At 38.7% G+C, this 26,971-nt stretch overlaps 3 protein-coding genes across 7 annotated transcripts in view; 1 reads left to right on the forward strand and 2 right to left on the reverse strand.

Moving 5' to 3' along the window:
- BCAP29 (B cell receptor associated protein 29) overlaps window positions 1-3,832 on the reverse strand; it is a 55,904-nt gene extending 52,072 nt beyond the window's left edge. The window contains exons 1-2 of one of the 4 annotated variants that reach the window (XM_006929112.5): window positions 3,685-3,832; window positions 2,851-2,959 (exon numbers count right to left, since the gene is read on the reverse strand). In XM_006929112.5, coding sequence (XP_006929174.2) covers window positions 2,851-2,942 — 92 coding nt within the window. In that variant the 5' untranslated portion in view covers window positions 2,943-2,959; window positions 3,685-3,832. Of the gene's footprint in view, window positions 1-2,850; window positions 2,960-3,081; window positions 3,284-3,403; window positions 3,526-3,684 lie in introns of those variants that run through there. The other 3 variants (XM_023250248.2, XM_023250250.2, XM_023250249.2) reach the window with 3 other exon arrangements.
- Window positions 3,833-6,181: 2,349 nt separating this feature from the next.
- DUS4L (dihydrouridine synthase 4 like) lies at window positions 6,182-22,571 on the reverse strand. Its single transcript, XM_003982650.5, has 7 exons — window positions 22,433-22,571; window positions 17,507-17,643; window positions 13,156-13,277; window positions 9,688-9,805; window positions 8,514-8,636; window positions 7,511-7,737; window positions 6,182-6,718 (listed from the first exon to the last, which is right to left on the reverse strand). The coding sequence occupies exons 2-7, from the start codon at window positions 17,620-17,622 to the stop codon at window positions 6,471-6,473; spliced, it is 954 nt and encodes a 317-aa protein (XP_003982699.1). The 5' UTR covers window positions 17,623-17,643; window positions 22,433-22,571; the 3' UTR covers window positions 6,182-6,470.
- A 110-nt stretch (window positions 22,572-22,681) lies between these two features.
- COG5 (component of oligomeric golgi complex 5) overlaps window positions 22,682-26,971 on the forward strand; it is a 310,246-nt gene continuing 305,956 nt past the window's right edge. For both annotated transcript variants that reach the window (XM_006929113.4, XM_045052258.1), the window contains exon 1: window positions 22,682-22,814. In XM_006929113.4, coding sequence (XP_006929175.3) covers window positions 22,721-22,814 — 94 coding nt within the window. In that variant the 5' untranslated portion in view covers window positions 22,682-22,720. The remainder of the gene's footprint in view (window positions 22,815-26,971) is intronic.

Raw genomic sequence — 26,971 nt, forward strand, 5'->3', positions numbered from 1 at the left:
TGAAACCAATCCACCACACAATTGGGAAGGTAACAAACTTTGTACAGGGCATTTTATTTTATTTTTTAAAGTTTATTCATTTTGAGAGGCAGGGAGGGAGCTCGAGCAGGGGAGGGGCAGAGAAAGAGAGGGAAAGAGAGAGAGAATCCCTAACAGATTCCATACTGTCAGCACAGAGCCTGACGTGGGGCTCGAACTCCCGAAACCAAGAGTCAGATGCTTAGCTGACTGAGCCCCCCAGGTGTCCCTGTACAAGGGCATTTTAAATGAATAACAGATGAACGAAGTCCAAAGGAGACATATGAAAGTAATAAGCACCTAAATAAGGTTCAAACACTAACAACCTAAAAAAAAGTTTTACTTCAAGATTATGACAAATTATTGGCTAATAACTTTCGAGAACAACCCTAAGTAGTAACTCGAAGTTGCAAGGAGAGGGTGACTGACATAGGTGAAGGAGGTCCTTCTGTCTCTATGCTTCCAATGCCAGAGACGCTATTCAAATTTTTCATTACAAAAAATTTTATATTTTTAGAAAAAGAACATAAGTGGCAATACCTTCATTTAAGACCCACTGTAAATTCACATTTTAGGGGCCAGTATAGAAAGGAACACAAAAGAGAACTCCTACAGGGAGCAACTAGCAGTTTCTACTGAGACTCACTTCAAGGAAAACTGAAAATAGCTATTATATTTTGAGTCCTTACTATATTATGGTTCTAAGCACTTGTATGTATTTTAGCTCATTTTATCACCACAACCACTATATGAGGTGGATAGCAGTATTACCTCTATTTGACAGATGGAGAAACTGGCCAGAGATGGTAAATAATTTGCATAGGGTCATACAGTAACATGAAGAGCTGAAATATACACTCAGGCAGTCTGACTTCTAAGCATTTGTCTTTAACCAGTGGGTTCAGTGAGAAAATGATAGCCTAAATTAAATAAAATTGAATCCTTCTCTTTGACAACTATGGTGATACATGCATAAAAGATGTGGATACACACAGTAAGGACTGTGTGTATATTGTAAATGAGTTGTGTACACATATATTTTCTTATGTATATTTGTACATGAGTATATAATCTGTGTACTTACATACACATCTATCCAAGAGCTACTTGAAAAAGGAAAAAAATTATATTTGGCAGGAAGAAAAATATCCATTTTCTATGGATTTTTTTTACATTTATTTCTTTTTGAGAGACAGAGCACAAGTGGGGGGGGGGGGGGGGGGAGGGTGCAGAGAGAGAATGAGACACAGAATCCAAAGCAGGCTTCAGGCTCTGAGCTGTCAGCACAGAGGCCGACTCGCGGCTGGAACTCACAAACCCTGAGATCATGACCTGAACTGAAGTCGGACCCTTAACTGACTGAGCCACCCAGGCGCCCCACTATGGATCATTTTCATGGAAAAAACATTAATGGACAAAAAAATATACATGTTTTTGGAAATGCTTAAGTCTTATTTATAAACAACATCTTTCTTTCTTTTGAATACAGGACTCTCTTGTTGGACCTACCACCAAAAAGCTAACAGGGTGTCATAGAGATTTCAAACCAACAGGATAAGCAGTAGAGTAGAACAAGCACTAGGCTGACAGCCAGATTCTTGTCTAGAGTCAGCCACAGATCAGCTGGATGACCTTAGACTACTTTCCCTATATAGGAATATTTGGGTTGGATAAAATGATCTCTAATGCTCCTTCCTACAGCGTGATTCAATTTTTTTTCTTTAGTAAGGAAGAAAAAAGTGATGGCATAGCTCATAGGCAAGAACAGGAGTAGAAATCTAGGTAGGTAAGAAGCAAGTTAAGAGCTGTAAAGACCACCTGGACCCTGAGCCAAAGTAAAAACTTACGTAAGTCTCTTCCAGTCATGGGTTCTCACTAAACTTCTCTCTAGGATCTCATTTATGAAAGATTTTCTTTTATGCCAGGAGCATGAACAAAGGTGTTGCAACATTTTTATTACAAGTGTATTTCACCATCTATACTAATCAACTTTCTGGATCTAAAACTGAACTCATATGGTAGCTACACTTGTGAGCACAGCATAGTCATAGAGAAGTCAAATCACTACTCTGCACACCTGAAACTAATGTAACATTGTGTGTCAACTTTCCAACCTCCCCCCCCCCCCCATAAGTAGGAGGATGATTGCAGGGGAAAAGTTAGCCAATGCTTCAACTGAAATACTTTTACTCTACTTACAGACCTTTCAAAGTTCCTTACTAACGAATTAAGGCTAATGTATGTATGGTTATGGTACGTTCCATATTCAGCACTTTAAATATATATTCTGTGTACGGAAAAAAGCAGTAAAACATTAATGAAACTATTTTTGGGTTGCATAAGGCCAAAACGAGGAATCATTTACTGGCATAAGTCTCTACATTGTTGTTCGTTCCACTGCCCGAATGAAACATTTCTGCACCCATTTGGTGCTGTAAACATTTATCCATTTCCCTTTTTTGAGTTCACTGTTCCAAGTCAGGGCAATAAAAAAGGTTAAGTCTGATGACAGGTATTAAAAGCACAACCACTGCTATATTTTATCTGTAACCAAGAGAGTCAAGAGGACTGGGCCCTTTTCCTTTTAGAAGCAAGGGGAGACAAAGTTAATTCGTTTGTACACATAATAATATTTATATAACGTGATATTTTAACATCATTAGATATTACCTAAAATTTGTGAGTTTAAAGAGCACCTTGAATATAATCAGCGTTCAAAACTTTTTAATCCTTAGGAAACTTTTCTCATATCACTCGTAACAGTCTAAAGTAGCTAATCATATGCTTATTGTACTTATTGTAACTTATCGCAACAATTTGCAGGTTTCCTACCTCTGAGGAGGAATAAAAGGAAGACAGAAGATTAAAATAAGTCCTATTTCAGCATAAAGAAAGGTTGCAACTGCCACCCACTGGAGTGTCATTTTTTTCCTCTTCACACCTAAATAGAGAAACACTTATTTTACTTTACTGCCTTTTAGAGAAAAACTTGATTAAAGCCCTGGGGCGTAACGAAAGTCCAGGGGGTCAGACGGGGCCGGTCCCTCCTCTAACCCGTGGCACCTGGCCTTAACCCCCAGTGGGAGGGGCAGGGCAGGGGTCAAGAGTGGACCCAGAGGTCCGCGTCTCCACTTCCCCTGCGAGCTGTGCGGAACCGGCCTGCACGGCACAGAAGACGTGCTGGCCCGCCACCCTCGCAGCGACAGAAGCCTAACGCCACCCTCCACTAACGCCCGCGCCTAGGCGCCCTCCTTCTCCGCGAACGCGCCGCGGGCACGGCCTGCTCCCGTGGTCCAACCGCGGAGGGAGCTGCGCGACCCCGCGCGGCCTGGCGCTCCTCCCCGCCGCGGGGACCGCGGCCCCCCGGGAGCCCGTCCGGCCTTACCCCGCCTGCGGCCCGCCTGGCTCCCCGCGCTGCTCCGCGCCACCGACGCGCGGGACGTCAGACGCCGCGGCGGGGCGGAGGTTAGGGGGGGAGGGGAGCGGGGCCGGGGAGAGCGCCCCACCCCCTCCTCGTCTGCCCCCGCCCCCGCTCGGCCGGCTCCGCAGCCCAGCCTCCCAGCCCCGAACCTGGGGGCCCGCAACCCCCGGCGTCGCCGGCGGCTCGAGGACGACGATTAGCAATAATTGTTTTGTAATTGATGGTGGAGTTGGAGGGTGACTCACACTTTTCGGGCGCATGCTTGGGGTTCCCGTGTCAACTTCTTGAGAGCCGACCTTAAATTTCTAATAAAGTGTGGTTTGGTTGGGAGGGGTTGCGGTTAATCGACGTTTTCTGAAAGGGCTTCGTGGAATGGCTCCGGGGCGGCAGGGTTTGATGGAGTGATGCAATTCAGTGAACGTGTTTGAAAGGCATTCCCTTCCTGTTCTGTCTCTTTTGGGGTAGAAACAGTTTTATTGTCCGGAATTAAGCTCTAGTTAAATGGGAGGGCCAGGATTGGGTGGTTGTGCAGTATTTTTTTCTGAGAACGTGGAAGAAAATGCAGCTTCGAAACATATTTTCCTGCTCTTGTCCATAGGCTGGGAAGAGACTCTAGGGAGATATCTGGGACTGATAGGAATAGAAAACAGTGTGTGGGTGCATTCCTTCAGTTACTATTTTCCAGGTTTCCAAATTCCGTGAATAACAATTATTAACCGTTTTCATTATTGACATCAGGAATTGACAGTATTATCCTTCCGGACAGAATTATTTTGGGACTATTAAATGATGTAAATAGATAATTACAGAATATAAAAATACACTTTTTAAAATGTTTAAATGTTTATTTATTTTGAGGGAGGGCTGCACACACTAGTGGAGGAGGGGCAAAGAGAGAATCCCAAGCAGGCTCCACACTGCCCACACCTTGGTGGGGAGGGGAGGAGAGTTGAGAGTCCTTGGAAGCCAACGACTGGGCCACCCAGGCGCCCCTAAAAATACATTTAAGTGGGTGCTTTTTCTTATCACAAATATACCTGATCACACGGAAAAGAAAAAGACTGAACAGTAAATTAACTATAGGGAAGGGTTTGTTTTTTTTTTTTACATCAATCGTGTTTAGAACTCGATGCTCTTCCACACTGGTTCCTTTGAAAGCCTGTGCACCTTATTCTATGCTCCTGTGCTCACACCACTAGTATAACTAACTTTAATTTGTAAACATAAAAATTACTAACTTAGACTATAGCTCCCTATTTCCTTATATACTACTTACATCAAATAAAAAAGCCAATTATCTTAAAAAAGATGTTAACTGAAAAAAGGAAAGCATAGAATGTGCCCCCCAAAATATGGCAACACAGTGCTTATTTTAAAATGGATTCATTTAATATTCTCAAAGTCTTGAACTAAGCAGTCTTAGATAGACACAGTTACCAAATTTTCATATTTTTGTATAGACCAATATCTGAATTATGGAACTATTCTTACAGTAGCACATTCACCAATAACAAAATTCTATTAGTAACACTACCACACAATGGAACTTAAAAATTAAAACTATTACAGGGGTGCCTGGGTGGCTCAGTTGGTTAATCCTAAAACGTCGGCTCAGGTCATGATCTCCCAGTTAGTGGGTTCCAGCCGGGTATGGGCTCTGTGCTGACAGCTCAGAGCCTGGAACCTACTTTGGATTCTGTGTCTCCCTCTCTCTGCCCCACCCCCCCCAGCCCCCAATAAATAAACATTAAAAAAATTTTAAGTTATTACAAAAAAAATTAAAATTATTACCATCTGCTGGGGGTATAAAAATAACATCATAAAGAAATAAGTACCCCCCCCAAACCGTATGAAAATTAGGTTTTTAAACTAAAAATTAAATTCTTGGGGCATCTGGTTGGCTCAGTTGGTTAAGAGTTGACTCTTGATTTCAGCTCAGGTCTTGATGTCAGGGTTGGTGAGACTGAGTCCCGTGTGGGGCTCTGTGCTGAGAGCAAGGAGCCTGCTTGGGATTTTCTCCCTCCGTCTCTCTGTCCTCCCCCATGGGTGTGCACACACATGCTCTCAAATAAACTTAAAAAACTTTTAAATTCTCTAAGAAATATTTCAAATATATAATCATTTCCAGATTGGTTACCAAATTTTTTATACATAAGATGTGGGGGACTAAAACTAATTTTATCATGTTAAGTGCAGGTGTATTTACCAAGCTCTCTATCTTCTAAGGATCTAGAAGACTTGAAATGTAACAAAGTTAATGTCATTTAAAGAGTTTCATGGATCTTAGTTTTAAATTATAGAAAACATCACATGTAATTAAACTCAATTACACAATTTAAAAACAATACCAGTGTGTCATTCATGAATTAGGAAGTTCCAGTTTGATTTTCCAATTTGAATTGTTTTTTCATATTTATTTATTGAGAAAGAGAGAGAGCATGAGTGAGGGAGGACAGAGAGAGACACACACAGAATCCCAAGCAGGCTCCAGGCTCTGAGGTGTCAACACAGAGCCCTACGCAGGGCTCAAACTCAAGAGCTGTGAGATCATGACCTGAGCCGAAGCTGGATGCTTGATCGACTGAGCCACCCAGATGCCCCTCCAATTTGAAAGTAATTCTATACTGAATTTATTACTTCTTTTCATTTTATATAGAAGTTGGTATTCTGTCACTTCTTTGCACTTATTATTTCCACTAAAATATACTTCATGTTAATTTATAGACACTATAAGAGTCATACTTTTAGTATTAAAATAAAAAGTTTTATTTATTTAAAAATGTTAAAAACACAATTCCTGTAGGAAAAAAAATTCTGAGTTTTTTTTTTAATTCATGATAGGATTCAGAGCAATTATTTGTCAGTGGTTGAAAGGGTGACTAGGATGTTTGAACCTGGGGTCTTCTTTAAAATTAAGTTTTGGTTCCACCCTATAGATCTATCGAATCACACTCTCGTAGGATGGGGTCTAAAACTGACTTAGTATATATTATTTTAATATATATAAATTATTTCAATTTAGGAAGTCCAATCAAATCCCGTAATGGTCTGTAAGGTAATCTAAGACTGCTGATGTGCTTGACAAAGCGTTAAATACTCTTTTTTCCTGCCTTGAGGTTATCTTTTCCATCATGTACATTAAATGTTGATGGAAACACATATAAGGAGTTCCAAGTTCAAGAGCAATGTCAACCCAGTCCCAGATGCATTTCAGTGGGGTTTCTTCATATCCAGCAAACATGGCCGGGTTTGCTAAGAGTCCTCTTGCAACCATCACACCTATGAATTAAAGCACATCACATTTGTCCACACATGAAGAACTCATGGTTATGAGGTCAAACCTAATGAAACAAACTGAGAATACTGAAAAATAAAGTATTATTACAAGGTTTCTCAATACCCGTATATTAGTCTAATTAAATTATAAAACAATTTTATATGTTTGTAAGTCAAGAACGTTTGAACGTGCTTATAAGAAATAAAAAAAATCTTTTTTAAGACTTTTATATTAAACGATTAGTCTCTAGGGTTTTTTGGGCGGGGGTGGTTAATCCGGATTGTCATAAATTGGGTATGGTTAAAGTTAGGTTTATCTGCATTCTCCCATCTAGCAATAGTTATCACAGGCCTTGGTATGCCAATAATTTAAGGGGGTAATAAAACTATGTCGTTGTATGTGCCTTTGGCTCCTATAACAACTTGGTGTTCACTAATTCTCATTTCGATTCCAGATGTTCTATTTTATTAATAGGCTATCTTCCAGATAGCCTTAACTGGTCACTCATTGGATACGATGGTGGCAGAAAAGTAACTGACTTAATTTACCCCAGTTAAAACAATCTACTGTTTCTAAGTAGAAGAGTTAATAAATGATTTAGCTTAAATCAGTACAACAGGAAAATATGGCTCCATTTTATGGGCCCAGCATGCTTCTGCTGTGCGATTCTGCTATTACGGCTCCATTTTAAAGACAAATAATGAAAACTCACATTAACATTACTCTCCTACGCCTACTTTTTTTTTTTTTTTTTGGTAATTAAAAGACAAAAAGCTCAGGTACTTATTTCTTACCATCTGTCCCAGTAATATGCCACACATTTTCTGCTTCTTTTAAGCTTCTGATATCTCCATTAGCAATTACAGGTATAGACATATTTTCCTTAATTATTTTAATGGCCTCATAGTGAACTGGCTGATGTCTTTCTTCAACAGTTCTTCCATGGACTGTAATCCAAGAAACTCCTGTTGCCTCAGCCTTTCGACAAAGATCTACAGTTCTTGTAAGGTCATCATGGATCCTATAATTTCAAAATTAAATCAGTCTATTGACAGCACACAAATCTTAATGCTAAAACTAATACGCTAGATAAAAGATTTCATCTGATACATTATTTAGTTAGCTTTGTTATATTATCACTACCTGCTACTATTAGAAAGGCTTTGTTCAGAGATCAGTTCCCACTTTAGACCTCAAATTTAGCTATTTCACTATTGGCAACAATAGGATGACAAATAAATTTTACCTTACCTACTCCTTCCCCCTTTTAGCTTTGATAACTGAAAAAGTCATCCAAGACTGTCATGGAGGAATCGGAAGATGGTACCCTAATATCTGCTGTGTATGCTCCAAACCACAAGTGGGAGAATTGAATACATTATTATGAAATGTTCTTAACTTTTCACCAAAAGACTGATTCCTGCCTTATTTTCTTTTCATTGTGAAATTTTCGTGCAAATATTATTACTGTTTTTTCTATTCTTGGTACCAGGAATGTTTCTTAGCATTATTAATTAAGCAGTATGTGAAAAAAATTGACAGTTTCTTCTAAGGGAAAGTTTTTAATAATAAAGGGAAGTTTTATTTTCTATTAAAAAATACAAAAAGGAAGTTGTTCTCTTTATAAATAAAAATTATGGTACACATTCATTTACTAAATGTCCTGTTTCAACACTTCCATACATAAACTACCAATTTATTAAGGATGGATACCCCTATACTCTTAGACAAAAGGAATCTATTTTTATTTTCTAAGTAATGGACTATCTTGTTAATAGTTTGAAATATTGTCTTTACCTTATTTTAATAGATACTGAAAATCTGGGATTTTCCACTTGATTTCTCACTTGTTTCACCATATCTCGAACAACCTCTGGCTTGTTTATTAAGCAAGCTCCATAACCTTCTGCCATTGCCCACCTTTATAAAGCAGACATATCAAATGAACTGTAAATAGCTGGAAGAGAAGACAGAATTCTAAAAGCACTGTAAATGCATCTATTTCTCTACCTTAGCAACCTGGAATGGAATCAGATTTTTATAATTCATAGATCCAACATTTTAAAGTGGATCAATATGAGATAAGGAAAGCATGTTCCCAGATCAAAAAGTACTTAGGAAAAATGGTTTTCATTGACAAGTGAGAAAATTAAATTAAAATTCATTCAACCAAAACAGACTTAGGTATTTGTAATTAATTGCAATTACTTCAGATTTTTAAAATTCCAAATTTGATGTTTATTATACATAACAAGACATTTTATTAATCTTAATAATAGAAAGATATTTTTGGCTGACAGCATTCCAGTACCACTAAACAGCTTATTTAACTCTCCTAATGAGTATACAAATATGTCTAATCTGGTTTGGATTATGATGTACTTAAAACCTTGATTTTATTCTTTGGACATATTTGAATTATTGACAGATAGTCTAATACAGTGCCAAGAACACAGCGATATTGTTGTCAAATTAAGCATCACATCAATACCCAGTTAGACTCAACCAAATAACTATGGTATAGAAAGGAAAGGTAATTATAAGAAGGTATTCTTATAGAGCAAATTAATTAGGAGAAAACAAGTGGCCATCTCTCAAATCATAGAATCATAGTTTCTTGTTTGACATGGCAGTAAAAATTCATGTTAGGGAGGACCATAAATGTTCAAGTCTTATATAACTACTTATGGATGATGTTCGAGGCAGACCTACACATAGAAAAAATTCTAGTGTGAGGTGAGACAAAACTTATCAAAGGTCTATATATTGTTTAAGGCATCAGAAAATACCTTTGCATATATATGTTCCTAAATTATCTTCCTTTATTTTTTCTTCTTATTTGGAGCTCAAGTGCTTTAACTCTATTTTCTTTACTTTCTAATTCTTGGAAAATTGGAGACATAGTTTACCATGTTCACATAGTTTTTTTCTAATTTTTTTTGAAAATTCTTCCAACTTCTTTGAGCTTTACCTCTGAGGGCAACCACAGTTAATGTCTATTCCATTCGCGTAAGGGCAGACTATACGAGCAGCATCAGATAAAAGTCTTGCATCATTAGCAGCAAACTGAACAATCAATGGGCAATCACCTGATAAAACAAATAGCTCAACATCAAAATTCACAGAAATGTGCACGCGCACGCACACACACACACCACCAAACTCTTCATGTTTGTACGGAATAACATAACTACATTTAGCCTAAAAAGCATTTGTTGAAACAAGATAGCATTAAACTAATTTTAAACATTTTAAATTAAAAGTAATTTACATTTAGTACAAATTCAAACAGTATAAAATTTGATAAAATGAAAACTATAACACTCTTGACAAACATCCCATTTCCAAAGGTGAGAATGAGTTAATTGTATTCCAGAACAATTTTATGTATACCTGTAAAATTTAAACAAACGTGAACATGCTATACACATTTCTATGCCTACTTTTTTTTAATCCCCTAATGTATCTGGGAGCTGTACTTAGACCTATTTTCTTTTTAGTAGCATATTCTTCTGTATGGATGAACCATACAGTGTTCTTCTATATTGTTTTTCATTTGTGGCTTTTGCAAACAATGCTATGATGAGAACCTATTACATACATGCTACTCTTAGTATATTCATCGGGTAAATTCCCATGAATGTAACTGCTGGATAGGCATCTAACATTTTGATAGACATTACAAAGTTTTCTTTCAAAAGAGTTTAACAATATAGATGCACAATGCTATGGATGAAAGTTCTTGTTTCCTTACAAACATAGTCTACATTGTATAAACAACAGTGTGTATTTTTATTTGTAGATTCTTTCTACATAGTCTTTGTCTATTTTTCTACGTGTAATTTTTCTTTTCATTGTTCCTCATTTTCTTTAAAAATTTTTTTTTGGTTTATTTATTTATGAGAGAGAGACATCATGAGTGGGGGAGGGGCACAGAGAGAGGGAGACAGAATCCAAAGGAGGCTCCAGGCTCTGAGCTGTCAGCACAAGTCCGATGCAGGGCTCGAACTCACAAACCATGAGATCATGACCTGAGCTGAAGCTGGATGCTTAACTGAACTGACTGAGCCACCAAGGTGCCCCTTTTGTTCCTCATTTTTCAATTATTCTTTTATAAAACAAAAGAAATCAGCTCTAAAATTATGAGTATCTATTGTAAAGATTATAAATATCTTCCCCAGGTTTTGGTTTGTCTGAGTACGTGCATGCTCCTTTCTTACATATAAAAGTTTACGTTTTAATATAGCAAATGTGTTAGATCTTTTCCTAGGTTTTAAAGGACATATTTTTATCATCTTTTTTTGGGTTAGTGTTATAAACTCTGCATAAATGTATTTTAATTTTTCTAAAGTTCTTTTGAGGACTACCTATATGAGATTCACTGAGTGTTTGACAAAATGCAGATTTCTGAGCGTCACCCTTGTTCCACTGATTTGGAATTTTTTTTTTTTAACATTTATTTTTGAGATACAGAGAGAGACAGAGCATGAGTGGGGACCTAACTGACTGATCCACGCAGGCGCCGCCCACTGATTTGAAATTTCTATGGCAATTCACTGATTTACAGGACTATTACAAGATAGGAGAATTTGCTTTTCCCTGAGGATATAGGATGTTTTTCTTTTTATAACTCAGAGAGAGTTATAGAATTTCAATTTAATAATTGTTTATTGGTCTAATATATTTTCAACACAGGGCTAGAAGCTAAGGATACAAATCAATGAGAGATAATTTCAGACTTCATGGAGCCCATAGTCTAGTGGATGAGATACAGGCCTACAAAGAGGAAATTGTAATACAGTAGGATTAAGTACAACACAAAGTCTGTATTTAACAGAGGACAAGAGTGGAGGGTGATCAGGCAAGCTGCTTGGCCAAAAACTTTGAGAGCTGGATTAAGAAGCATGTAGTGTCGTTTGCCAGACAGCTCTGGATCTGGGGGACAGGCATGGCTGAGAAAAGGATATTCTAGGTAGAGAAGTATGAGAGGATGGGGCATATTCAGGGACTTACATTAGTATTTTTAAAGAATAAAGTTGGTGGGATGTGGAGAGAAACTAATGGAACATAAAGCTGCAAAGATGTATTCAGAGGCTGGATCATGTGGAACGTTATACATTATTCACAGGTGTCAGGATTTTTTTTTAAAGTAATCTCTACCCACCTAACCTGGGGCTCAGACTCACCACCCTGAGATCAGGAGTCCATACTCTACCAGTAGGGCCAGCCAAACACCCTGACAGGCACTGGAATTTTACTCTTTAGGCCACTGGTTGTTAATCTTTACTCAGGATCACCTGGAGGGCTTTTTAAAAAAGATTGCTGGACCACATACCCAGAATTTCTGATTCAGTGGGCCTGGGGCTTTTCTTTTCTTTCTTTATTCTTCTTTCTTTCCTTCCTTTTCTTTTCTTCTCTCTCTCTCTCTTTCTTTAAGTAGGCTCCATGCTGGAGCTTGAACTCATGACCCTGAGATCAAGACCTGAGCTGACACCAAGAGCTGAAAGCTCAGTAGACTGAACCACCCAGGTACCCCGGAAATTTCTATTTCTAACAAGTTTCCAAATGATGCTGATGCTGCTGGTGTGGGCCATTACCCTTTGAGAACCACTGCTTTAGGCCACTGAGAGGTCTAAGAAGGATTTTAAGCAGGATAGAGATGTGATCAAATTTACATTCTACAAAGGTCACTTTGGGCTATTTGGAGGTTGGTTTGGAATGGGGCAAGACTGGAGGCAGTGAAATAGGAACCTAATAGCTCAACTGAGAGAATGGGGCCCTAAGGAAGGCTGACCTCACACTTAGATATATTGTCCATAGTTTACAAGACACTGAATAAAAACATACTTAAAAAACTAAAAGATTTAAAAATAAAATCTCTGAATTGTGTTGTTTCTTTTTTTTTTTCAACTTTTTTTAAATTTATTTTTGGGACAGAGAGAGAGAGAGAGCATGAACGGGGGAGGGGCAGAGAGAGAGGGAGACACAGAATCGGAAGCAGGCTCCAGGCTCTGAGCCATCAGCCCAGAGCCTGACGGGGCTCGAACTCAAAGACCGCGAGATCGTGACCTGGCTGAAGTTGGACGCTTTAACCGACTGCGCCACCCAGGCGCCCCTGAATTGTGTTGTTCCTGATTAGACAAGATTTTTTACTTTTTAAGTCTTATAAAGCCAGCAAACTCTGGGTTTCACATACCTTGGTTTTTTTTTTTTTTAATTTTTTTTTTTTAACGTTTATTTATTTTTGAGACAGAGAGAGACAGAGTATGAATGGGGGAGGGGCAGAGAGAGAGGGAGACACAGAACCAGAAGCAGGCTCCAGGCTCTGAGCCATCAGCCCAGAGCCCGCCGCGGGGCTCGAACTCACGGACCGCGAGATTGTGACCTGAGCTGAAGTCGGACGCTTAACCGACTGAACCACCCAGGCGCTCCCACATACCTTGGTTTGTAGTAAATTCGCTGTCTCTGGCTTTTATAGATTTGACAAAATCAGCAGCAACTATCATTGGTGTATAACACAGATCACAACTGTATCTTCTTACTAGTGTTCTAAAAGCCAACCTGTGAGCATACAAGACTATAATTAGGCATTTTGAAAACACCATAATCATATGTACGCCCAAATTTAATTTAATTATTAAATATTTATTAGAAGAAAGTTCTGCCTTTAAAGGATAGAATAGATATACTTTTCCCCATTCTTGCTGTGAAAAAGAAAGCCGAAGTTGGAGTCATTTGCCCCCCATGACAGCAAACCAAAACTTACAGTTTCAACCTATCCCAGGAATGTGACCTTTTAAAAGTTAACCTGAAATTGCTTGATCAGCAATAGTAAGGTAATCTCTATGATAAACAAACAAACAAACAATGCTGTTGTTCCCTTCCCCAAAGATTGGCCTGAACCAATCCTTTCTCTTCTTTTGCTAATAACTTCTTGTTCCACCCTCCTTCCCATAAAAACCTCCCATTTAGTACAACTCCACGGAGCACCTCCTACTTGTTAAGCGGGATGCTGTCTGATTCAGGAACTGCTTAATAAAGCCAGTGAGAGCTTCAAATTTACTCAGTTGAAATTTTTTTAACACTGCTCAGTGTATTATATATAAAACAAATATTAGAAAACCCCGAAAGGTGGAGAGAAGACAACAGACAGGCTAATAACCATGGGACCTGAGGAAAAACAGTGGTAAGTTCTCTGGGTTTCCTTTTGGCCTCAAATATCCCAGATTTGGACTTGAAGAAGCTGGCAACCTGGAAATACCAACGAGTGCAGACAAAAAGAGCCCCACAAAAGTCAGCTCTCTCTAACCAAAGGACTAGGAAATGGGGAAGCCTAGCAAGACAGAACAATTTTAGAGAATGATGGCTCTACTCCAGCCAAACACCAGAGACAAAGCCGTGGCCCCACCTCTAGAAGCAAAGGTTGAGCGGAGAGCTTAGACTTTTACCTCTCCAAGGCTGTGCAGTAAGATGCTCCAACACCCCTCCTTCCATAGTGTGTCAGAGAAGGCCAGGTAGGGAGCTGGACTTCAATACTTTCTGGCAGGTAACTTTAACTTTCTCCCTTCCCAGTCTCAAGTAGTATCAAAGGATGCTTAGTGAAGGGGCTATGCCTTTCAACGTAGCAGAGCAGTTATCAAGCTCCCCTCTCCACAGTGAGCTGGAACTCTGACACCACCCCTCAACCTCAAAAATAATGACACTTTGTCCCCAGAGTGTCAAAGGAGACCAAATAGGGAATCTGGACTTCTACTTTCATACCACAGTAATGAGGTAGTGCTTTCTTATTCCTTTCCTGCTATAGTGATGTCGGGGGGAAAAAAAAGTTAAAACAGAAGGTTCAATATTCAGAATCAATCTATATAATCTACCACATTAAAAGCCTAAAAGAAAAATCACATGATTATATCAATCAATACAGAAAAAGCATTTGACAAAATAATATTCATGATTAAAAAAAACCCTCAGGAAAACAGGAATAGAAAGGCACTTTCTCAACTTGATAAAGAGCAACCACAAAACCTCCTACTGCTAGCATACTTAAAGGTGAAAAATAGAACAAATATCCTCTTGATCAAAAACAAGGCAGGGGCACCTGGGTGGCTCAGTCGATTAAGCATCTGACTTTGGCTCAGGTCGTAATTTCACAGTTTGTGAGTTCAAGTCCCGTATTGGGCTCTGTGCTGACAGCTCAGAGCCTGGAGCCTGCTTTGGATTCTGTGTCTCCCTCTCTCTCTCTCTCTCTCTCTCTCTGCCCCTCCCCTGCTCATGCTCGGTCTTTCTCTCAAAAATAAATAAACAAGAAAAAAAATTTTAAAAAATTCTTCTGGGAATTCCAGCAAGATATTTTGTAGATAAAGACAAGATCATATTGAAATTTATTTGGAAAGGCAAAGGAACTAGAATAGCTAAAACAATATTGAGGAAGACATATAAATAGGAATCAGTCTACCCAACTTTTATTAATTAAATGGCTACAGTAATCAAGATTGTGTAGTATTGGTGGAGAAACAGACACATAGATCATAGAATAGAATAGGGAATGCAGATAAAAAACACATGACTTTTTTTTTTTTTTTTCAAATTTGAGAGAGCAAGAGAGGAGAGAGAGAGAGAATCCTAAGCAGGCTCTATCTCATGCTCAGCGTGGAAGCGGACACGGGGCTTGATTTCACAACCCTGGGATGATGACCTGAGCCAAAATCAAGAGAAGGAGGCTCAAATGACTGAGCCACCCAGATGCTCCTGCCCAAATGATTTTTGACAAAGATGCAAAAAAAATTTAATACTGGAAAGAAAGCCTTTCACCAAATGTTGCTGAAGTAATTAGACATCCACAGGTAAAGAAACAAAAAATACCCCAAAAAACTCAACAAAACAACCCTAAACCTAAGCCTCACACTTATAAAAAATTAAGTAAAAATCGATTATGGACTTAAATGTAAAACAAAAAAACAAGACTCTGGGGAAAAAAACTAGGAGAAAATCTTTAGGATCAAGAGCTACAGAAAGTTTTCTTACATTTGACATCAAAAGCACAATTTTCAAAAGGAAAAACTGATAAATTAGACTAAATTATTAAAAAAAAAAACTTTTGCTCTGCAAAAGACTCTATTAAGAGGATGAAAAGACAAGCTACATACTGGAAGAAAATATTTGCAAATCACATATCTGACACAGTAACAGTATCTAGAATATATAGATAACTCTCAAACCTCAGTAGTAAACAAAAACTCAACAACAAAAACCTGATATAAAAATGGACAAAAGGCTTGAGTCGACATTTCTCCGAAGAAGATATATATATATATATATATATATATATATATATATATATGGCCAATAATCACGTGAAAAAGTGCTAAACATCATTAGGGAAATATAAAACTATGGTAGGATACTTCACATCCATTAGGATGGCTACAGTAAAAATAAATAAACGATATAAGAATTGGTGAGGATGTTGAGGAATCAGAATTCTTATATACTGCTGGTGGGAATGTAAAAATGAAAAACAATACAGCAGTTCCTTAAAAAACTGAAAATAGAATTGTCATATGATCCAGCACTCTCTTCTGGGCATATATCCAAAAGAACTGAAAGACATATTTATACATCCCTGTTCACAGCAATATTATTTGCAATAGCCAAAAGATGGAAGCAACCCAAGCATGCATCAATGCATATATAAAATGTAGTATATGCATACAATGGAATTGCATTCATCCTTAAAAAAAGAACGAAATTCTGATATATGCCAACATGGATGAACCTTTAGGATATTATGCTAAGTGAGATAAACCAGTCTCAGAAAAAGAACTATTGTATGATTCCATTTATATGAGGTACCTAGAGTAGTCAAATTCAAAGAGAGATAAAGTAGAATGATGGTTGCCAGGGGATGGGGATGGGGGGGGGCGGGTGGGGGAAATAAAGAGCTATTGTTTACTGGATGTAGAGTTTCAGTTTTTTTAAATGAAGAGTTTTATGACAATGTGTATGCATTTAATATCACTGAATTGTAAACTTATAAATGTTTAAAATGGTAAATTTTAAGTTGAATTTACCACAATTGAAAAAAATTTTAAAGACTGACTCAGTAGTAAAAAAGCAAACAATCCTATTAGACTATTGGCCAAAGACATAAAGAAACATTTCTTTAGCAATATACAGATGGTAAGTCAACATGGGAAAACATTTTCAACATCACTACCTGTAAGGGAAATGGATATTAAAACCATAGTGAGATATCACTACACACCTATCCTAAAATAAAAAGTATGGTGAGGATTATTAAAAGTTGGTGAGGATGAGGAAAAACTAGATCCCTCATACGCTGTTGATGGAAGTGTGAAACAGGATAGACACTCTGGAAAATTTGGCAGTTTCTTAAAAAACTAAACATATAGTTACCCATGACCCCCAGCAATGTAGTTGTAGGGATTTGTCTCAGACATAAAGTCTTATATTCAAAAACCTCAGTATGAATGTTTATATTTACTTAATATTCTTTTATCTAATATTCACTATATGTTTATAGGTGGGAGTTACAAGCACTATCTTTATCTATAGATATAAAAAGTGAGGTTTGAAGGGGTTAATTGTTTACTTGGGGCCCCACACATAACAGGTAAATGATAACATCAGCACCCAAGCCTAGATCATGATTTCAAAGCTAGGTGTTTGATGATCCAAAGCTAGGTGTTTGTGGTGGGGTGGTCTTAACTTTAAAAGTCAGAGCATAAGAAGGAAATCAAATCTTAGTTCTTTAACCATTTAATAATACTTACTTTGAATACCGAACCATTGGAGCACAGACTTTCACCAGCTGCCCAGAATGAAACATTTCTATTGGATCTTTTTTTCTTTCTTGACATATTGTGTTTCGTATGCAGTCACTCTTCATGAATATAGATTTGTCTCAAATCTGAAAGACAGTTTGCATAGAGAAAAATTACTTTCATTAGATGAATTCCCATCATTTTAACAATTTCAATTGCCAAGAATGTATATTTTTTGTCAGGCTTGCGGGCTCAGGAATCTTTTTAGCTTCTTTTCACACTATCAAATAGGATACTACAGAATCCTGTCTCTGTAAGTCACTGACAGTTTTTAGTACACTATGAAATCATCACGTTTATATATTCAGTACAAATTATGCTTGTTCGTGTCAAACACTAACAATTTCAAGTTCTATACTTAACACACTAAAGTAACATTTTCTGCTCAAATTAATAAATGCTCAAGATGTGGAAAAATACAAGGGTTTTTCTTAGGATACCATGGTTTTTCGTGTAACATTTTAAATTTCCCATGTTGCTTTGTTTGGTATTACAAACCAGAAAAAAATTTAATTTGAATAATTTCATATGTATATGCCTGGCACTTTGAAATACCTTGTTTTATAAGGGAAAGCTAAATGGCATTAACTGAACAACTTTAAGTAGTGTTTCAAAAGATTTACTGGTCTGTTTGAGGTTTATTCTTATTCACAAATCCTATTCTGAATCAGAAGGCAAACCAACCTTTACTAAAAAAAAATTAAATGTGGTATCATCTAGCCAAAATTTCAATTATAATCAGATAATTCCATAGTAAATCACTTTTATACCCAAAGAGGTACAAGTGATTAAATTAGGTAGTTCATAAGTGTTTCTAAAGTTGTTATATCTAAAATCCTATCATTATATAGTGTTGGCTGCTTTCCATATTTCAGTTTCTGGCTTAATTACTTAGCAACAGATATGGGCAAACTTTAGGAAGGTCTAATTGCTCAACCAGAAAATATAGCTAATCCAGAAAATATTGTTATAATCTAAATAATTTCAGTTTTTTTTATGTGTATTTATTTTTGTGTGTGAGAGAGAGAGAGAGCAGGAGGTGGGGGGGAAGGGTAGAAAGCAAGGGAGACACTGAATCTGAAGCAGGCTCCAGGCTCTGAGCTGTCAGCACAGAGTCCAATGCAGGGCTTGAACCCACAAAGTGTGAGATCATGACCTGAACCAAAGTCAGATGCTCAACTGACTGAGCCACCCAGGTGCCCCTCAATTTCTTGAGGTAGAATGTATAGTTAAAATAAACTACTTTTACTGATTGCTGCTCAGTCTGACTTAACAAAGTTACTAGCTTATCTCTTTTTTAAAAATAAAAATTATGATTAGAACAATGTAGGCCCACACACACAGGTAAAACATAAGCAACAAAAAGGCAGTTCCTTTTTATGAACATCTTCTCTCTTGCATTTCATATCCAGGTTATGCCACCCCTGCTCATTCAAGTCAGAAACCTGGGGCTTATCATCCTTTGCTTCTTCATCTCCCACAAGTGTGTCAACCAAGTAGTACTTTCAATTAAATCTTGAGCATATCTTCACTGCCCAGTCTGTGTACTTATAGTCTCCCATCTTGATAACTCTGATAATCTCCTCTGAATCCCAGATAGAGTTGATCTTACTTGCCCACTGCACCCTAGGCTCTCCTGTTATCATAGGCACTTGTAATTACTTATTTATTTTGAAAGAGAGAGAGAGAGCACGTGAGCGAGGGGCAGAGTGAGATGGAGAGAGAGAATCTCAAGCAGGCACTATGCTGTCAGTGCAGAGTATGACCTGGGGATTTATTTCGTGAACTGTGAGACCATGACCTGAGCCAAAATCAAGAGTTGGATCCTTAACCAACTGAGCCACCCAGGGGCCCCAGCACTTGTAATTACTTTTATAGAGCATAGTATTAACACGTCAGTTTCTTCTCCAGTTTTTGAGGGCATGGACATGTATTGATTCATTTAACAAATATTAAGCTCCTGCTACGTGCTGGGAAAATAAATGAAAATACATTTCCTGTGTCCTTAAAAATGTATGACATACTTACACAAAATAACAGTTCTGATACATACGCTTAGACACAATTTAACTGTTGTGGGAATAATTGTCTAGAGAAAGCAGGGGAGTCACCAACAGTGGCAGAGAGAAAACTTGAGCTGACATGTGGGAGATGGGGGATTGTCCTGTTATAGAGAGCAACACACATAGAACCACAGAGGCTTGAAAATGCTTGATGTTTTCAGTGAACCATTAGTAGTCGTGTTATTTGATCAGACTAGAGAGGAAGTGAGGTTTAGATAATCATGGGTCTTATATTCCCTTATATTAATATTTTTTTATACTGTAGGGTCTTGTTTCTAAACCATTTTTCCACCTCCACGGGTGATTTTTCATATGCGCTCAACATGTTAATATGTGAATGAGATACTTCCATACACAGCAATTATTTTTTTACAGGCTGTACGTCTCTCCTTGTATTATTTGTCAATGAAACATTTTAACAGGAAAATGACATGATTTCTGATTTAGAAAGATTTCACTGGATGGGGTAGGGCTTTTGGCAAAATATGAGAAAGGAGGCTATTGTAGTAAGCCAGGCCAAATGCATAATGAATGTCTGACCTGGGACTCTAGGAATAAGAAAAGAGAACACACTCAGGAGCTATTTAGAAATAAAAATAAACTGGCAAGATAGTTAGGAGGTGGAAATCACTTCAGGACAGTGAATGTTACATAGTATGAGAGAATTCTAGGATGATGTGTACAATTTGGCTTTTGAGGCTAGATGGATGGCAATTCCAATTAATGAGACAGAAAACCAGAAGGAGGAATAGGTTTTAGCAGGGAAACACGAGTTCATATTTGGGCACACTGAACTTGAGGTGCTCATGGGATTTCCAGATGGTGATGCCTCAAAACTTTATACAGATATAGCTCAGGAAGAAGCTAGGGATATAGACTGAGGGTCGTAAACCTTTAGGTGATAAGTTAAAACTAAAAACATAGACAAAATACTTGAGGGTGTCGTATCTTGCAAGAAATCCTTAGAAGCACCAACATTTAAGTAAAAGAGAAAAAGAATAATGCAAAAGGAGGCAGAGAGATGAATTCTGGAGCTGTCAAGAATAAACCTGAAGAGTGATATTCAAAAACTGAAGAGAGGGGAGACTATTAAGGAGGGTGGGGATAAGCATCTTAAACATCACAGAAAAGTAAAGCCTAAAAACCATCTAATAGGAGCTAAAGTCATTAGTGACTTTAGCAAGAACAATTTCATTCTCACTCATACTTGGTAGTTCCAGCACATGGCACAAAGACCTCCTTCACTACTTGCTGAATGAATAAACCAGCAGTTTTCAACCTTGGTTGTACATTAATCTGGGGAGGTTTTTAAAAAATTTCTTTAATGTTTATTTATTTTTGAGAAAGAGAGAGAGAGAGAGGGAGAGAGAGGGCACAAGCAGGGGAGGGGCAGAGGGAGAGACACAGAATCCAAAGCAGGCTCCAGGCACTGAGCTGTCAGCACAGAGCCCGAGTAGGGCTTGAACTCATGAACTGTAAGGTCATGACCAGACCTGAAGTCAGAAGCTTAGCCAAGTGAGCCACCCAGATGCTCCTATCTGGGGAGCTTTTAAGAATCAGGATGCTCATACCATACCCCAGATCAATTAGATGTGAATCTCTGGGCTTAGGATGCAGGTGTAAGTGGGTTTTTAAAGCTCTCCAGGTGATTTCAATGTGTAGTCAGCTCAATAAACAAATCCATAAACTACAAAGCACCCGGTACAATTGTTCACAGGGGTTTCTGCTTTACTTATGAGCTCCTTTGGGACAGGATAGGAATTGGGTCTTCTTTGTAAACTCATGCAGGTATGTATAGGTGGGACTCAAAACTCTTCCCTTAATGAACGAGTATTATGTAACTTTTGTAGAATCTTCCAACGTAAAAGCCAAGGAAAGAAAAAGAACTCATAATTCAAAGAGAATACTTATTCATCAACATTAAAGAATACTTAAAAATTTTGTGTATTATGGATAATGAAATTTAATGTGAGTCTGAGCACCCCGCCCTTGACAATTCATGTGACCTCCATTCAGAACCAACAATTCTAGTCAGACCGTGACTGAGACGAAAAACATCAGGGAAAAACCTGAGACAAAGAGAAAACATAAGGCAGTATATTAAGAGGCTTGCTCACCTGAGTGGTTATGAGTATTAAATGCATAAAGTATTGTTATAGCACCTTTTTGAAATACTGTTAGCATCGAGAGAATCATGTAGCTCTGGAATAAGGAAAAACTGGTTCCCTGTGTACAGAGAAAGTTATATTAGTCTTTTTATGTAGAAATGCATAACCTTCTTGCACAAGTGTGGATAGCCTATTATCAGTATTCATCTTGGGAGAAATCTAAATGAATATTGCAGATATATTAGCAGAGAAGATAACGGGAATTAATCTGACAACTTCAATACTGATAGTTAAGATTTGGAAAATCCATCAGTCTGCAACAGGAAAAAGTTTGTATCACTCATAGCATGTGGCTGAAACGGAGAGGAAGAGGAAGAAAAAGCTTAAGTTCACGGGAGGGCAGGAACGGAGTCTGTCTTTTCTTGGCTCAGTCTTCCTTCTTCACCGACCTTTGGCTCTTCCTAACTCCTCACTACTCATTTCAGGCAAGCTTCCTTCCTAAGCTTTCCCTCCAGCCTTTACCCCAGGACAGCGCGCCAAGCCGTGTGACACACAAGGCTGGGAGTTACTAACTCCCCCAGCTGTGCTTGTGGAGTGCAAGAGAAACTCCCAGAAACCTCCGCTCTTCTGTCCAGCCTCCACCGAGAGGCCCCGGTTGTGAGGTTAAATACTTGCATACGCTACAGCAAGGTTCCGGAGCCCACCTTTTCTTCAACCGGGGGAACGATGCCAGCCCCAGGAGTGCGACGAGAGAAGGCGCGCGGCGCCAACCCCGCGGCCTCGGCTTCCCTCACGCGCCGGGCGTTGGGTGCCCGCCAGCTCCGGGACCCACGCTGCTCCCAGCCGGCGTCCGTCCAGCTGCGGCCGCTTAGCTGATTCTCCAAGCCAGCCAAGAGCCGCGGGCCGGGCGGAGCGGGCGGCGCAGACGTTGTGCGTCATCACCTGGGCGGGGCGGGCCGGCAGCTGACGCCATCACCCCGGCACCTGCCAACATGGAAGGTGGTGACGGCGGCGTCGCTGTGGCTGGCCAAGGGGTTCTGAGCTCTGGGGCGGCGGCAGCGACAGTCCGGGAGCTTTTGCAGGACGGTAAGGAGGCTGGGTCTCGCTGGGTGGTGGGGCTAGGGGACTGTCCTGCTCCGCATCTGGGCCCGGGTGGTGGACTCAACCCGTCGCTTTGCAGAAAGTTTTCCGGTCTCGACGTGACCACTCCCCCCCGCCCGGCCCCCTGGCATCTGGGTGGTATAGCCTCGCAAACCTGTGTTTCCACAGACTTGCTGTCCCCTTCCCTTCCGGGTGTCCAGGGGACTCCTGGTTTCTGGTTGCTTCTCATTTCAACTCTACCCTTCATGAGCCCGAGGTTTCCCTGAAGTCCTGGGACCCTGTCGTACTCCGGTGACCCAGGTTGATAGCTACTGGCTGCTGCCGCAATTCTTGATGAAAGGAGGAAGCGTTGGATCCCAGGAAAAGTGAAAGACCTAGAACAGATAGAGGACAGCTTTTAATGTCAGAAGGCCTCCTCTTTAAGTAGTGTCGGAAGCATCCTTTAACAAATTCTTGGATGACACAGGTGGCTCACTTGCAGGCTTGTTTGTTTTTTACAAGGCATTTGTCCATAACCATACACGGGGGAGAGTTCAGAGCAGTAGTTCAGGCTGGGGTTAACTATATGTATTGAATATAGAAATTCATTGATAGTTTTGGACAGAAGAAGACCCCGGGAAATAAATATAGTGCGTTTGAGAGGCACATTAAATTGTTTTAATTCAGTTAACACGCCGCAAGTTTCTTATTCTTTAGAATAAAATTCAAATGTCTTAGACCCTTCTCATCTGTTCTTAATTTTCTTCTCTAATGGCCTTCACGTTCTACCCTGTATTAAAATAATTTGTATACTTATCCTCTTCAGCATTGTAGAACCACTTTTTATATTCCACCGTGTTAGAAACAGTACCTTTCATACAGTAGGTGCAAAATAAGTATTTTTAATTGAACATCACAATAAGCCAAAGTAGGTTATAAACGAATGTTTTTCTCTGCATGTTGTATGTTTTATTATTGTCCTTAATTACTTCTGAAATTTTATATACTTTTGTCAAAACTTACTAAGGAGGTGGTTTTCTGAATTAGGATGTGTTAGATTCTCTAGGTTAGGATCTCTGTCCAATACATCATTGTATCTTAAATTCCGTTCAACCACGTTTTGAACTTCTAACATATGTGCAATTCCCCCCCCTCAAGCAGCTTACCATTTTAGTAGGGGAAATAGTCTTGTAAAGCTATAAAGTTAAGCATTATAATGCAGTGTTTTTAGGGTAGCAGAATTGTGTATAAAGTCAAACAATGCAGAAGAGGAGGATAACTGGGAGTGGTTAGGGGAGTGTCAGGAAAGGCTTTCTAGATGGAATTGGTTTTGAAGTATAAATAGAACTTCGCCAGGTGAAGAAGTGGAAGAAACAACACATATCAGGCATAGGTATATATTTCAGTAGGATGCATTCTGGAATTGTAATCAGTTTTTAAAGGGTAAATAGTCCTTAATTTTGCCTTCTGTATTGTCCTAGTTAGTTCTTTTTTCCATCTTCCACAGTGATTATTTAAATTTTACCCTTTCAAACCTCTTCTTTCAAGTTCAACAAATGTCTTTAAACTTCCCTGAACGAAAGATCATCCATCAGATGTGAGCTTCCTCCATTTCTTGCCATTAAACCTAACCTTTTAACTGTCCTTTCTTTTCCCTTTGTATTTCCAATTACAGTACAAGTGGAATTTCTGCTTCTGAGGACAGTCCTCCCTCCTGTGCTCTGGATTTTTTTTCCTGTCTCTTCAAAGACCCAGTCACCCTTATTCTATGCCACTGAAATCTCTTGGCCAAGGTCTCTGATTAACTCCTTGTGAATATAGCAAATGGACACTTGGGTCCTATCTTACTTAAACTTTTAAAAAGAGTTTGACTCTTTTCTTTAAATACTTGTCATGTGACTTGTGAGTTCTCTGCTTTAAAAAAAATTCCTAATTCTTTAAGGGTTCTTTTTTCCAGGTTCATTTAGTTGCTTGTCTTCTTCAATGTACTCCTAATTCAGTGGTTCACTCCACCCATTCTCTTCAACATTACTAACACATTAAACATTTTCTGTCCATAACAGTGCTTGATTATGTAAAGAATCTGCCAGTGGTAGAGGATAAGATTGATAGGATTGGTGAGCAGATGCATAGTTTGAATAATTTCTGGGGTGTTTCTGATGTGCTTCCTGTAGGAATGAGATAGCTATAAAAGAGAAGCATTATATGACTTTTCTCCTGGAGGACAAGTCCAGTAGCCACTACTCAGCTTTTGCTGTATTTTATCTTTTTAAGGTCTTTGACACCACTTTCCGCTCTCTCTAAACCATCCTTTGCCATTCTTCCTTGTTTTTCTTTCTCTTTACTCCTTAGTCCCTTTGATTGCTTTCATTTTCTCCATCTACTTCCAAATTTTTGGTGTTTTCCTGGCTTCTAACTCAGTCTTCTCCATTTCCCTTTTTTTTGTGCATTCTAAAATTTATTCTAAACCATCTGGGTTTTTTTTTTCATGGTTTCAGAATTAATATGGATGCATACAAATACACATGATTCTTATTTCTCAGCTATAGAATTGTTGTCTACTGGACATTTCTATCTTGATGGTGAACAGGCATGACTAGTTTTACATACAAAAAGTTAAATATGAACAAATAGTTCAGGTGCTATATGTGAAAAAGTGAAAGTACTTTTTTTTTTTTACCCCTTTAATCTTCACATTAATTGTATGTGGTTAGTTAGATTTGTGCTTGTTTCCCATATAGATTGTGAGTTCCTTGAAGGCAGTAATATGTTCATTTTTATCTTTACACAAAGATGGCTAGTGGTCCAGCTTAATGCACAGCTGAATTCCGTATGTCAGTTACTTGGCCGAGAATCTTGGGAATCATCCTTTTACTTCTTGCTCTACCTAATCACCCGTCTTCAGCTTGTCACTAAGTCTCACACATTATAGTGTCTGAATATTTGTCAAATTAGTCACTTTATTGACGTTTTTATTGCCATTGTCTTAGGCCTTCATCATGTCTCTTGGGCTGTTAACACAGCATCTTACTGGCCTCTGTAACTCTAATAGAGCATGTGTTACTCATGTAATACATGAGTGAGCTGGTAAACCAGCTTTCTGGTAAAAGAGGGGAAGCCCTGGTTTTGTAGTGTATGCCAATTTCCATGGTATAAATACTCTCTCCATGGTCAGTTTTCAGATATCTGTGATGTCTGGTGGCTCACACAATTCCTGAAAATTTAATAATTGGCTCTTAAAGGAGCCAGTCTGAGCCAGCTCCAGTACACTGCTGTGTGACTAATCCCTTTTCAATCACCTTCCATACTGCTGCTGGAAACTAAAACAGAGCTGACAGTGCTCTTTCTTATCTTTTACCTCAATGGGATATAATCTGAACATTTTAGAGATGTTACCAGTCTTTTTTAACTGCCCCCAACCTTCCTTTGGAACCTTGACTCTCTCATTCTTTCCCACCGTGTGCTCGAGACACACTGAAGTCAGCATTCCCCTTATTTCTCAATATGCTGTGCCATTTGCTGACTCTAAACTGTCACTCTTTATCGGAGTAGCTTTCTCCACTTTGCTGCCTAGCAGGATCCTTAATTCTGAAAACTACTTGGCAAACTGGAAGGAAATGGGGTTCCCAGAATTAAGGCAAAAGTAGCAGTTTTTCTTTGAGAGTAGTCAAGAGTCTTTGCTTTTTGCAGAATAATACTTCCAACTGAAATATAAAGTCATTCCTTCTACCAGAATCCAACCACGTATCACGCATTGTTCAGACTCTAAGGATGCGGTAGTAAACAAAACAAAGCCCTTGCCCTCATGGAGCATACGTTAGAGTGGAAATAGACAATTGAAGCTTTCTTGTATGGACTCTGTTCTTTTGGCTAATTTTATAATCTCTGTCAGGGTAGTCTTATATCCACTATATGAGTGGAAGACAGCAGTTTTATATCTACACTGAGCTTACTTCTACATAATTATTTTTAACTCCTAATTATTTCCATTTTTGAGTTTCACTACAGAAAGATATGTTCTTAACATCTAGCATCACTTCTTTTTCCTGTTGATGAAGGGTTTGTTTTGAATATAGTCTCTTTTTCCATTTACTTATTTTGCTCATAAATCCTTAATTTCGGTGATACCTGTAAGTTTGTATTTGCCAATTTCTATTAAAATT

The sequence above is a fragment of the Felis catus genome, chromosome A2 (genome assembly GCF_018350175.1).
Source record: "Felis catus isolate Fca126 chromosome A2, F.catus_Fca126_mat1.0, whole genome shotgun sequence".
Taxonomy (NCBI): Eukaryota; Metazoa; Chordata; class Mammalia; order Carnivora; family Felidae; genus Felis; species Felis catus.